Below are 12,153 nucleotides of genomic sequence, written 5' to 3'. Positions count from 1 at the left end.
TCTTTTTGGTCAGCTTTAGTCTTGGCCAACTTTGCTTTTACACTGCTGTTGCGGGAACCCCGCCAATCTGAAGCTATTATATTATATATGCAATAGGAAAATATCTGTCCAAAATTCGTCACTTTCTGAGGTTACTTCAAGGCTCTCCGATTAAACCAACGAGGCCCTTATTTCACACGAAGAAAGACCTTTGATGTTATGTATTTCTTCATTATACCATCTCCTAAGAAATATAGTAAGTGCGTATAGCATAGGGCTCCTCTGTGTCACTGCATGTATGAACCCACAACGACAAATAACATTTGCCATAACACGATCATTAAATTAAAGTGAAACTGGAGCACTTTGCATTCACTAAAATCCTTGTTTATATTTTCGCTGGAGTTTTGAGCAAACCTCCGCAGACGGCGCGTGCACCACAGCGCTTCAAGTTTGGTTCAGATGCGGTTAATCTTCACACGTTCTCCAGAAGCCTCACTCAGTGCGGTCTGTGGTGCGGCTCAGTGAGACGGTCAGAGTTCAACTGAATGAGCCCTGAATGAGCCACTCAAACATGACATTCATTCCCTTATTTGGACAGTAAAATGTGATTGGAATTTAAAAGTGCAAAATAAATCAGTTATCTCAAATAAATTGCAGTTATCTCCAATAACCGCGATCAGACGATTTAATATTCGCGACAGGCCAATGCATGGCTATCCTGGTCCACCAGCTAGACCAGCACCAAACTGGCACTGAGCAGCATAAACCAGTCTTGTCAAGCACAGAAATTCATGCTGGTCCAAGATAAAGTTTTCCCACACTTTTTGACCAATGAAATTCCCTGACTTTTCTAAGACCTTTTTAGTGGTTTGTAATTAGTGGACAAGGATTAAAAATATAAATTGTGTAAGTAATTCTAATTATTTATAATCAATTATATTTAAAAGAATATTATTAAACAATTAAATACTATTATTATTATTTATCATTATTATTAATTTCTATCACTTTAAAGATGTTATAAATCTTTATTCCTTTACCTGGCCTGGAAAATACAATTCTGAAAGGTTTTTCATGACTGCAGGAACCCTGAAGATGCTTTGTTCTTCAGGGAAGCTCTAATGTGTGGCCTACCGGTTGTTGTATCATCTGTGGAGGTCCTCCTTGTCTGGGATGCTGTGACATCTGTGAGGCAATGCGCATCTGCTGCTGAATCTGTTGCTGATGTTGATGCTGCTGCTGCTGATGTTGTTGTTGCTGCTGCTGCTGATGTTGGTGTTGCTGCTGCTGCTGATGTTGTTGCTGCTGCTGCTGATGTTGTTGCTGCTGCTGCTGATGTTGTTGATGTTGCTGCTGTTGCTGCTGTTTCTGAGCAATGGCAGCCTGCTGCATGTGCTGCAGCCTCAGCTGGGCCAGGTTGATCTGTCCCGAGTGCTTACCTGGGTGATTGTGACTGGGAGAGATTTGCTGACCAACCATCATGCTGGGTGGAGGAGCAGTATGTGTCACTTTCTCAATAACTAGATTGCCTGAGCGAAAAAAGACAGAGCGTTTCAGTCACATTTCTAGTGCTCCTTCAAAAAATTTGTAAAGGTATGGTTCACACCAGTCTGATGCGACTAAAGGACAAAAATGTGTTTTTTTTTTTTTTTTTTAAAGTTTGCGTTGAGTCCATACCAAGGTTAACCACATTCTTGGCCCAGAAGGTGGGGTCGCAGAAGAACCGGACTGCTCCATTATTTTGAGGTACTGGGTCCACACGGGCCTTCATAATAAACCGCAGCTGGTATGTGATCTACAGTGTAGAGAAAGTCCAACAAATAAGTAAAAAATAAATGAATTATTAAAAACAATGTTGATAGCCTTTGAACTCGGGTGAAATGTGTAATTTCTGTGCCACTTGTGTCGCCAAACAGAATTGCTAAAATAATTATTGTTTTCCAAAAGGTTTCCCAATTACTCCTGTGTGCCTTTGGTCAGATAGCCCAGACAGTCCTGCCCCAAACTCACGTCATTGGTTGTGCCAATGTTGCAGTGTCTGGATGGGCAGGAAGCTTTAACAAACAGAACACTAGAGCAATGTTTTGATAGAGACATAACTAGTGTCTAAATATGCATACTTCCCTACTATATAATATGCCAAAAGCACATCAATCGAGTAATATGACAGAATCCTCAGTATTCATAAAACAGTAAGCGTCAACCCAATACCCCAATTACCTACTACACCCACGAGATTCTGAGGAGCGCATCCACTGGACACTTTACTATTCCATAATGCCTTGGCAGTTAGGAGACAGCATATTCAAAACACTGAATAAAAAAATAATAAAAAAATAAAAATAAAAAAAATGAGAACCACGAGTTGAGCACCTCTTTTCAAGTGTAAGTGCTTTACATACCACAAAAGATGTTCCTTGTGTCTAGATTGATTTTACAGAGTAAATTATTTTCACAGTTGTTGTTAGTATGCCATATATTTGAGTCATGATACAATGCCCACGTTCCTGATTTAAGTATGTCTGGGAATGTATTCAGACTAATCACCTGCATACCTACAGAACATTCTTTTTTTTAAATCAGAGAAGTGCATTCTTCATCAAATGGAGTACATACTCTGACAGTACGTGAATTCGGATGCAGCCAGAGTTTATACATTTCTGGAAAATCAATCAACAAATGGCTTTCCTACAGCTGTATTTGCATATTAAAATAGGATAGGAGAAAGTGTTTTAACACTAAAAAATATTACACACTTCACCTTTAAGTAACTGTCATGAAAAACACTATGTAGACAATATTCTTTAATATCAAGAATGTGACTTTGTTTGTCAGTGTGAGTGGCCTCTACAAAGACTTATTGTTGGAAAGGTTATTACCATTACAGTTTACACATGTGCAAAAACTACACCTAAAAGAAGAAAAGAAAACAACTCTCTTTGCTTTTTGTGTGAGCAATAAGCATTATGACTGACCAGTCTCTTGCTGTAGAGTAGGGCTGTGCTGCTACCATTGCTGATGGCCCAGTTGGTGAAGTTAAGCACATGGATGATTTGCTGGGCCAGAATGCTGATGTCCCTCTGCTGGTTGATCAGCTTCACACTTCTCTCTTTGGTCACACTCTTCGTATGGTGATAGAGGAAACAAAGAATAGGAGAAGAATATTATACTTGACTCATCAGAACCAATCCAGGATAACTAGCTAGACAGAATTTTACTCCAATGGGGCAAAAGAAAGTCAAAGAAGCCTATCATCACTTTTGAGTGCCACAGAAGAAAGTCATATGGGTTTGGAACAACAAAAGGGTGAGTAAATGACAGAATTTTAGTTTTTGGATGAACTATCCTTTTAAGATTTTTTCCACCTCTCATTTAAAGGGATAGTTCACCCCAATTTCACTCATCATTTACTCACCCTTATGCCATCCAAGGTGTGTATGAATTTCTATCTTTAGCAGAACACAAACAAAGATTTTTAGAAAAATACAGGTGCATCTCAATAAATTAGAATGTCGTGGAAAAGTTCATTTATTTCAGTAATTCAACTCAAATTGTGAAACTCGTGTATTAAATAAATTCAATGCACACAGACTGAAGTAGTTTAAGTCTTTGGTTCTTTTAATTGTGATGATTTTGGCTCACATTTAACAAAAACCCACCAATTCACTATCTCAAAAAATTAGAATACATCATAAGACCAATAAAAAAAAAACATTTTTAGTGAATTGTTGGCCTTCTGGAAATTATGTTCATTTACTGTATATGTACTCAATACTTGGTAGGGGCTCCTTTTGCTTTAATTACTGCCTCAATTTGGCGTGGCATGGAGGTGATCAGTTTGTGGCACTGCTGAGGTGGTATGGAAGCCCAGGTTTCTTTGACAGTGGCCTTCAGCTCATCTGCATTTTTTGGTCTCTTGTTTCTCATTTTCCTCTTGACAATACCCCATAGATTCTCTATGGGGTTCAGGTCTGGTGAGTTTGCTGGCCAGTCAAGCACACCAACACCATGGTCATTTAACCAACTTTTGGTGCTTTTGGCAGTGTGGGCAGGTGCCAAATCCTGCTGGAAAATGAAATCAGCATCTTTAAAAAGCTGGTCAGCAGAAGGAAGCATGAAGTGCTCCAAAATTTCTTGGTAAACGGGTGCAGTGACTTTGGTTTTCAAAAAACACAATGGACCAACACCAGCAGATGACATTGCACCCCAAATCATCACAAACTGTGGAAACTTAACACTGGACTTCAAGCAACTTGGGCTATGAGCTTCTCCACCCTTCCTCCAGACTCTAGGACCTTGGTTTCCAAATGAAATACAAAACTTGCTCTCATCTGAAAAGAGGACTTTGGACCACTGGGCAACAGTCCAGTTCTTCTTCTCCTTAGCCTAGGTAAGACGCCTCTGACGTTGTCTGTGGTTCAGGAGTGGCTTAACAAGAGGAATACGACAACTGTAGCCAAATTCCTTGACATGTCTGTGTCTTGATGCCTTGACCCCAGCCTCAGTCCATTCCTTGTGAAGTTCACCCAAATTCTTGAATCGATTTTGCTTGACAATCATAAGGCTGCGGTTCTCTCGGTTGGTTGTGCATCTTTTTCTTCCACACTTTTTCCTTCCACTCAACTTTCTGTTAACATGCTTGGATACAGCACTCTGTGAACAGCCAGCTTCTTTGGCAATGAATGTTTGTGGCTTACCCTCCTTGTGAAGGGTGTCAATGATTGTCTTCTGGACAACTGTCAGATCAGCAGTCTTCCCCATGATTGTGTAGCCTAGTGAACCAAACTGAGAGACCATTCTGAAGGCTCAGGAAACCTTTGCAGGTGTTTTGAGTTGATTAGCTGATTGGCATGTCACCATATTCTAATTTTTTGAGATAGTGAATTGGTGGGTTTTTGTTAAATGTGAGCCAAAATCATCACAATTAAAAGAACCAGAGACTTAAACTACTTCAGTCTGTGTGCATTGAATTTATTTAATACACGAGTTTCACAATTTGAGTTGAATTACTGAAATAAATGAACTTTTCCACGACATTCTAATTTATTGAGATGCACCTGTATCTCAGCTCTGTAGGCCCATGCAATGCAAGATACTGGTGATAAGTCATTTGTAGTTCCAAAACTTGCATAAAGAAAACATAAAAGTAATCCATATGAACGCAGTGTTTATATCCATATCTTCAGAAGCAATATAATAATTAATTAATTAATTTTTAATTAATTAATTATTATATTGCTTCTGAAGATAAAAGTAATCCATATGACTGCAGTGTTTATCTCCATATCTTCAGAAGCAATATCATAGGTGTGGGTGAGAAACAGAAAAATATTTAAGACCTTTTTACTCTAAATCTCTACTTTAACTTTCACTTTCTGATGTGAAAGTGAAACTAATCAGGCACCACATGTGACTTTCAGATGTAAACGTGAAAGTTAAAGGGGAGATGTAGAGTAAAAAAAGGACTTAAATTTTGATTGTTTCTCACCCACACCTATTATATTGCTTCTGAAGATATGGATTTAACCACTAGAGTCATATGGATTACTTTTATGTTTCCTTTATGCAATTTTGGAGCTACAAAGTTCTGATCACCATTCACTTGCATTGTATGGACCTACAGAGCTGAAATATTCTTCTAAAAATCTTTGTTTGTGTTCCGCTGAAGAAAGTCATACACATCTGGGATGGCATGAGGGTGAGTAAATGATGAGAACATTTTATTTTTTGGGTGAACTATCCCTTTAAGTGGCTTAATTAGTAGTGAGAAGATGGTGAAGGTTCCCTGGAGATCACAGCACTCGCAAGCGGATGCGGGGGATGATTCACCAATCACATCAAAGGTGTGAAATGGAGCAAATTGGTGTGAGAACTGTAAAAATCAAAGGGCCGTGTTGAAGGTATCCAACAACAGTCTTTTGTGCCCCAATCCCATTCAGAGATTTTCCATTTTTACATAGAATTCCTCTATCACAAAACCTTTCCACCCAGTCCAAAATTTGCAACATTGCCATCCTTAAACATGTGATTCTAATCATTAAGACGTAGGTACATTGACTATGTTTACATGGACACCTGAAAGAGGATTATTGCGAGAAAGTGGCATTCCTGTTTACATGCACTGTATAAGCAGCATACTATTTACTCTCATTTACATGCGCCTCAGTCAGTAGACAGCTTTCTCCTGATCCCTTAAACGGAGTAAGGAAATTGGCATTCTCGTTTACATTATGTTTCAGAATGCCACTTTCGGCAAAAGCCCTGGAATAAACCATTTTCTTAAGTGCATGTAAACATGGTGACGTAAACGTGCATGTTAATGTTGAGTCTTGCCAGGAGGGGTTTGGCCCTGCCATACTGCACTATTCATTTGTAAATTGTTTCATCTTACCCTAGCAGTTTTGCTCCAATTTACACCATCAGTGAAATGACCCCCACAGCAATTCGCGAGTTATATGACATCATGGTGTGTGATAGGGCTCACATGGTGTGATGACTAGTACTTACATTGTAATGTGTTAAACTATTCCATTTGCTACAAAAACTGTATCCAAAACTTCACAAAATAAACAAATAATATAAAAGAATGATCAAAGTTGACTCTTATGCAAGCAACATTATTTCTTTTTTTACTTAACACTTCAGAGAACAAACAACGATGTCAGCGATAGTCATCATTCCTTATACATATGAATGTAGCACGAGAAATCAAATTATGTGTTTTATTGTATGTGTTGGCATCAGACCCATGTACACTCACCTCCAGCTGCTGCAGTAGAGACTTGCCCTTCTTGTTGATTTCATTGATGAGAGTAAAGACTGAGATCTTTATTTCATGTTCTACCTTCTTATGTGTCTCAGCAACTTCTCTGATTCTAATGGGATAAAGAGAGAACAAAGACATTCAAATCATCTGGTTTTCATTATTGTACACCGGTTTTTGCCCATGCTAATAAAGCAATTAGCATCTTTAATTAATAAAAAAAAAAAATTAAAAAAAATTCACATTTTCTGCATTGATTGTGAGGGAAAATTAGGATTTAAACACTTGTACCATAGGCTTAAAAAGTACTATAGGCTTATTGGTAGTGGAAAGCGTTATCAAATTAGTTAAAATGCTTAATAAAAATTTTTTTTTTTGTTTGTGTTCAGAGGATGAAAGAAAGTCATACACATCTTGGATGGCATGAGGGTGAATAATTGATGACAGAATTTTCATTTTTGGGTGAACTGTCCCTTTAACTTGTGTATATAACCCGGAACATTCCTTTAACTGTAATGCTTGGTTTAGTACAGACAACTGGTGAAACTCCTTTTGACCAATGAATTTAAATGTATTTCCCATGACTTTTTCAGTTATGATTTCTCAATGAGCATTTTTACCAATTTCATAAAGAGACTGCACTCAAAAAGAGCAATTTCAAGCTGCTGAACTATTTTAGAACTAAGCATAGTGAGAAACAATTATATTCATTATAGGAATTCCCATGCCTTTTAAATGTTTTATTAATATTCAAGACTTTTCAAGGTCTGAAAATCACAATTAATTAAAACTCCCTGATATGGAGTATATGTGGTGTGGTGGGCTAAAGCACTGAACTTGTAACCAAAAGGTTGTTGGTTCAATCCCCACAGCCACCACCATTGTGTCCTTGAGCAAGGCACTTAACTCCAGGTTGCTCCAGGGGGATTGTCCTTGTAATAAGGGCACTGTAAGTCACTTTGGATAAAAGTGTCTGCCAAATGCATAAATGTAAAATGTAAATGATATTTCCATGTTTGAGAACCCCGTGGTAAGGATGGAACAGAAGCTCTACCTGTTTTGCACCTGAGATGCAGAGAATTCCACAAAGTTTCTCTTCTCTTGCAACTTAGCCATGAATGTTTCGATGATGCCTTTCTGGTTTTCAAAAGCTTCCTCTAGAAACTGATACCTGCACATCAGAAGAAAAATTTTAATAAGTCTGTGTACAACCAGTTCTGGGATATCTTTCACATGTCACATTCATTTTAAATTCAAACTTTTAAATCTGTTTGTTAAAAGAGATCACTGGTGAGGAGAATGCCAACTTGCTGATAAATGCTGTATATATATCGATGCCAATATGAATACCACACAACTCGAGACTTTCCATACTGTCCCTGAAAATTTTTTATAAATTCTTCATTTTAAATATATTTAAAGGTATAGTTCACCAAAAATAAAAAAAATTGCCTCATAAAAAAATTAAAAACTAAACCTAAGTTTTCTTCACTTTCATTGAATGGAAAAAAAAAGTGCATCAACAATATTCTTCACATCTTATGTTCCACAAAAGTCATAAAAGTTTGGAACAATATGAGAGTGAGTAAATGACAACAGACTTTTAATTTTTTGGTGAACAAACACTTTAACGCAATGTCTATGTTTCAGGTAAGGTTGTGCTCAAAAGTTTGCACAACCTGGCAGAAATTTTGAAATTTTGGCATTGATTTTGAAAATATGACTGATCATGCAAAAAAAACTGTCATATGAAGCCATTTATTATCACATAGTTGTTTGGCTCCTTTTTAAATCATAATGATAACAGAAATCACCCAAATGGCCCTGATCAAAAGTTTACATACCCTTGAAAAGTTTACATACACACAGGTTTAAATGGCAATTAAAGGTTAATTTCCAACACCTGTGGCTTTTTAAATTGCAATTAGTGTCTGTGTATAAATAGTCAATGAGTTTGTTAGCTCTCACGTGGATGCACTGAGCAGGCTAGATACTGAGCCATGGGGAACTGTATATATCCCTCCCCATTTCAATTGTCTTGCTCAAAAGCTCTTTCAGACTGTGCCAAATGATTTAATGCACTGCAGATGAGGAGGATGTTGGTGTGGTTCCTGTAAACAGACCTGTGCTCTTTATGCTCCAGCAGTTGACAGTCTCTGCAGGTTAAAGTGTCACATGTCTCACAGAAGAGCTTCAGGGCCTCTTGTTTGTGCACTGGACAGAAGACTGGCCTCTGGCCTGATGTCCCGACTGACTCTACAACACAGAACCGAGCCAAATTTATCTTTTGCTTTTCATTTCATTCCCCCTACCTGTGTCCTCAGACTATGACTGCCATATGCTTTCATAACCCTTTGCCAATCTCAATCAAAACGTGGTAAACTAAGTGGGTTAGCTCAGATGAAAACAGTACAGACCGAGCAACAGACTCACTTGAAACTCTGCCTGTTGCCATGGAAACTGTACTAAGAGTCAGCCTGCCATACACTCACCGAAACATTTGAACTAAAGCAGGACTACTAAAGCAACGCTGCAATCTGACATTTATCTTTAGTACATTTAACAACGAAAATTATCGTTTCGTAATTGCCTTGTAAATACAAGCAATTAAAAATGAAAATCAATTAGTTGTAACTGAAACGGTTATGACGTTTTTATAGCACATACCAGGAGACAATTCCTCTTTTTTGCGTATTTTATGGTCCTTGGTGAATTTGACCCGTTGATGCGCTTCGATGCACGTTTTACAAAGCCACTCCCCACATTCTACACAGAATCCAACAGCGGTTGCATTGTCTTCACAGCTGGTGCACACCTGTTACAGAGCAAATATAAGACGCATTCACAACGCCTCTTAAAATGTTTGTTTTCTAAAGGATGATTTATACACAAAATCAAAAACTGATGACAATGAATGCACGCATGCCTGCTAACAAAAGCAAAGTTAAAAATAGGGGCGTGAATCTTTGTATTGAAAGCGAATCCATTTGATTCATGATTAATGAGTTTCAATTTGATTCAAACCACATTGGTTAAATTTTGTAACTTTTTAAAATGAATCTATAGTATTCTTAAAATACTCCCCCTAATTTATATTTTTTTTTTTTGTATTTCAAGTTAATTATTTACCAACATAAACTATTCATTATTTAAAAGTGGTTTTTCAAGCAGTGCCTTCGGCAAGGGAGGCTGAACCTCCTCAAAAACAAATGTTACCTTCAAAATGAAGGTAATAACAACAACAATTAAATTAACAGTTTTAATAAACAGTTTTTTAATCTATTTACATATTAATCCGTATGAAAAATTGTAAAAAAACAAAAAAAACAAAACATATACATATTTTTTATTTTTCTTTCATACGTGATAGCCCAGGCGAGTTTAATCACTGTATGATTCGGTATGAATGCCAGAAGAGGCAACGGCATAAAGCCTTTCATTATTAAACTAACCAATCAGAATGGAAATTCAAATAACGCAATGTTATTTGCTTCTGTCCAAAAAGCATCCGAAAAGGGCAAATGGAGGCAAAATAAAATGTTCCGCCTCCTACGTTAATAACCAATCATTATCAGAGGCAACCTTTCAAGCCAATCAGCTTCCAGTATAGTTAGCGCATCATCAAGCTGGCTTGTGGTTAACGCAAGGCGACAGGTGAAGAAGGCTTTCAAATTTAGCCAAAATATACCAGGGGGCCTGCATAACTCAGTGGTAAAGACACTTGCTGCTACCACCCCTGGAGATCGCTAGTTCGAATCCCAGGGCATGCTGAGTGACTCCAGCCGGGTCTCCTAAGCAACCAAATCGGCCCGGTTGCTAGGGAGGGTAGAGTCACACGGGGTAAACTCCTCGTGATCGCTATAATGTGGTTCGCTCTCGGTGGGGCACGTGATGAGTAGTGCGTAGATGCCGCGGTGGATGGCGTGAAGCCTCCACACGCATTATATCTCAGCGGTAATGCGCTCAACAAGCCACGTGTTAAGATGCGCGGGTTGACGATCTCAGACGCGGAAGCAGCTGAGATTCGCTACACCACCACGAGGACTTGGAGCACATTGGGAATTGGGTGTTCCAAATTGGGAGAAAAAGGGGAGAAAAGGTGAGAACCCCCCCCCCCCCCAAAAGAACTGGACTAACCAACAGGATCATACATATATATGACTCAATGAAGGATCAATTATTGATCATCTACAGATCTAGTGTTGGGTTGGTGATCTGAAATATTATAACACATCATTAACACATGGACTATTTAAAATATCAGGGAGTGATCATTTTTTCACAGGGGCATACTAATCATCTAAATAAATAAAAGATAATAAAACAATGCAATCTTGTATTGGTTTGGTCAATCGATATCGTTTTAAATATTTGCCTCCGCAGAGAAATTCCTCACAGACCGCCACTGATTTCAAGATTGTTGCAGTGGCATCAGTAGGATTTGTTATTGATTAATTGAGAAAAATAAGGAACCATTACACCTCTAGTTTAAAGCACATTGCTGATACAGACCTGTGTAGAGTTCTCCACTGAAGTGCTCGTGGCTTCTGACGTGTCCTTGACAAAATAATTGTCCACCATGTCGGTCTGTTTGTACTCCTGAAGACACACTGTACAACGCATGACGTTCACTGGAGAACAAAATAACAGAAAATTTACAGAAAGTGTTAGCAACATTTGATTAAAATAAATTAAATGAAGCCTTGTTAATGTGAGCTAAATCAGAGTGATCATTACTCCAGCATACTACACAGGAGCATCATGACAGTCATGTCTCACTGGTGCCCTAGACCAGGGGTTTTCAAACTGGGGTCCGGGATCCCCCAAGGGAGTGCTAAGGGGTCCCCAAAAATTTCATAGAAAAAAGGGTAAAAATGTCGACATTATTACAGTTTCGTGCTGAAATCATTAGATTCATCACTATTATTTTACTGTATTGACAGCCATAGTAAAAAATAAAAACAGAAATAAATCTCCATATAATTTATATTTTATGAAAAAAAAAAAAAAAAAAAATATATATATATATATATATATATATATATATATATATATATATATATATTTGTAAGAATGTAAGAATAGCACTTTTCACAATAAATAAAAATATTGAAAATAAATATAATTTTTAACAATATATCTTTTTTTATAATATCTAACATTACTCCAGTTTAAGAAAGAAACATGGTCAATTTAATAAGTAAATATTTTCCAGATAATATTTAATTTCTTTTGGCTTTAGTACATAATATAAAAACCAATTATTTAACTGTAGAGAGAATGATTTAATTCAGCTTTTATTTCTTTCATCATATTTCCAGTGGGTCAGAATTTTATATACAATTTGTTAGTATTTGGTAGCATTGCCTTTAAATTGTTTAACTTGGGTCAAAAGTTTAGGTAGCCTT

At 37.5% G+C, this 12,153-nt stretch overlaps 1 protein-coding gene across 3 annotated transcripts in view; it reads right to left on the bottom strand.

The window, feature by feature from the left end:
- LOC127423917 (E3 ubiquitin-protein ligase TRIM33-like) overlaps positions 1–12,153 on the bottom strand; it is a 35,448-nt gene that overhangs the window by 16,141 nt on the left and 7,154 nt on the right. For all 3 annotated transcript variants that reach the window (XM_051668604.1, XM_051668601.1, XM_051668603.1), the window contains exons 2-9: positions 11,258–11,376; positions 9,413–9,560; positions 8,869–9,001; positions 7,800–7,916; positions 6,743–6,857; positions 2,958–3,104; positions 1,660–1,777; positions 1,117–1,511 (exon numbers count right to left, since the gene is read on the bottom strand). In XM_051668604.1, coding sequence (XP_051524564.1) covers positions 1,117–1,511; positions 1,660–1,777; positions 2,958–3,104; positions 6,743–6,857; positions 7,800–7,916; positions 8,869–9,001; positions 9,413–9,560; positions 11,258–11,376 — 1,292 coding nt within the window. The remainder of the gene's footprint in view (positions 1–1,116; positions 1,512–1,659; positions 1,778–2,957; positions 3,105–6,742; positions 6,858–7,799; positions 7,917–8,868; positions 9,002–9,412; positions 9,561–11,257; positions 11,377–12,153) is intronic.

The sequence above is a fragment of the Myxocyprinus asiaticus genome, chromosome 33 (assembly GCF_019703515.2).
Source record: "Myxocyprinus asiaticus isolate MX2 ecotype Aquarium Trade chromosome 33, UBuf_Myxa_2, whole genome shotgun sequence".
Taxonomy (NCBI): Eukaryota; Metazoa; Chordata; class Actinopteri; order Cypriniformes; family Catostomidae; genus Myxocyprinus; species Myxocyprinus asiaticus.
Note: the sequence above shows the minus strand (reverse complement) of the source record. Positions and strands in the feature narration are given on the sequence as shown.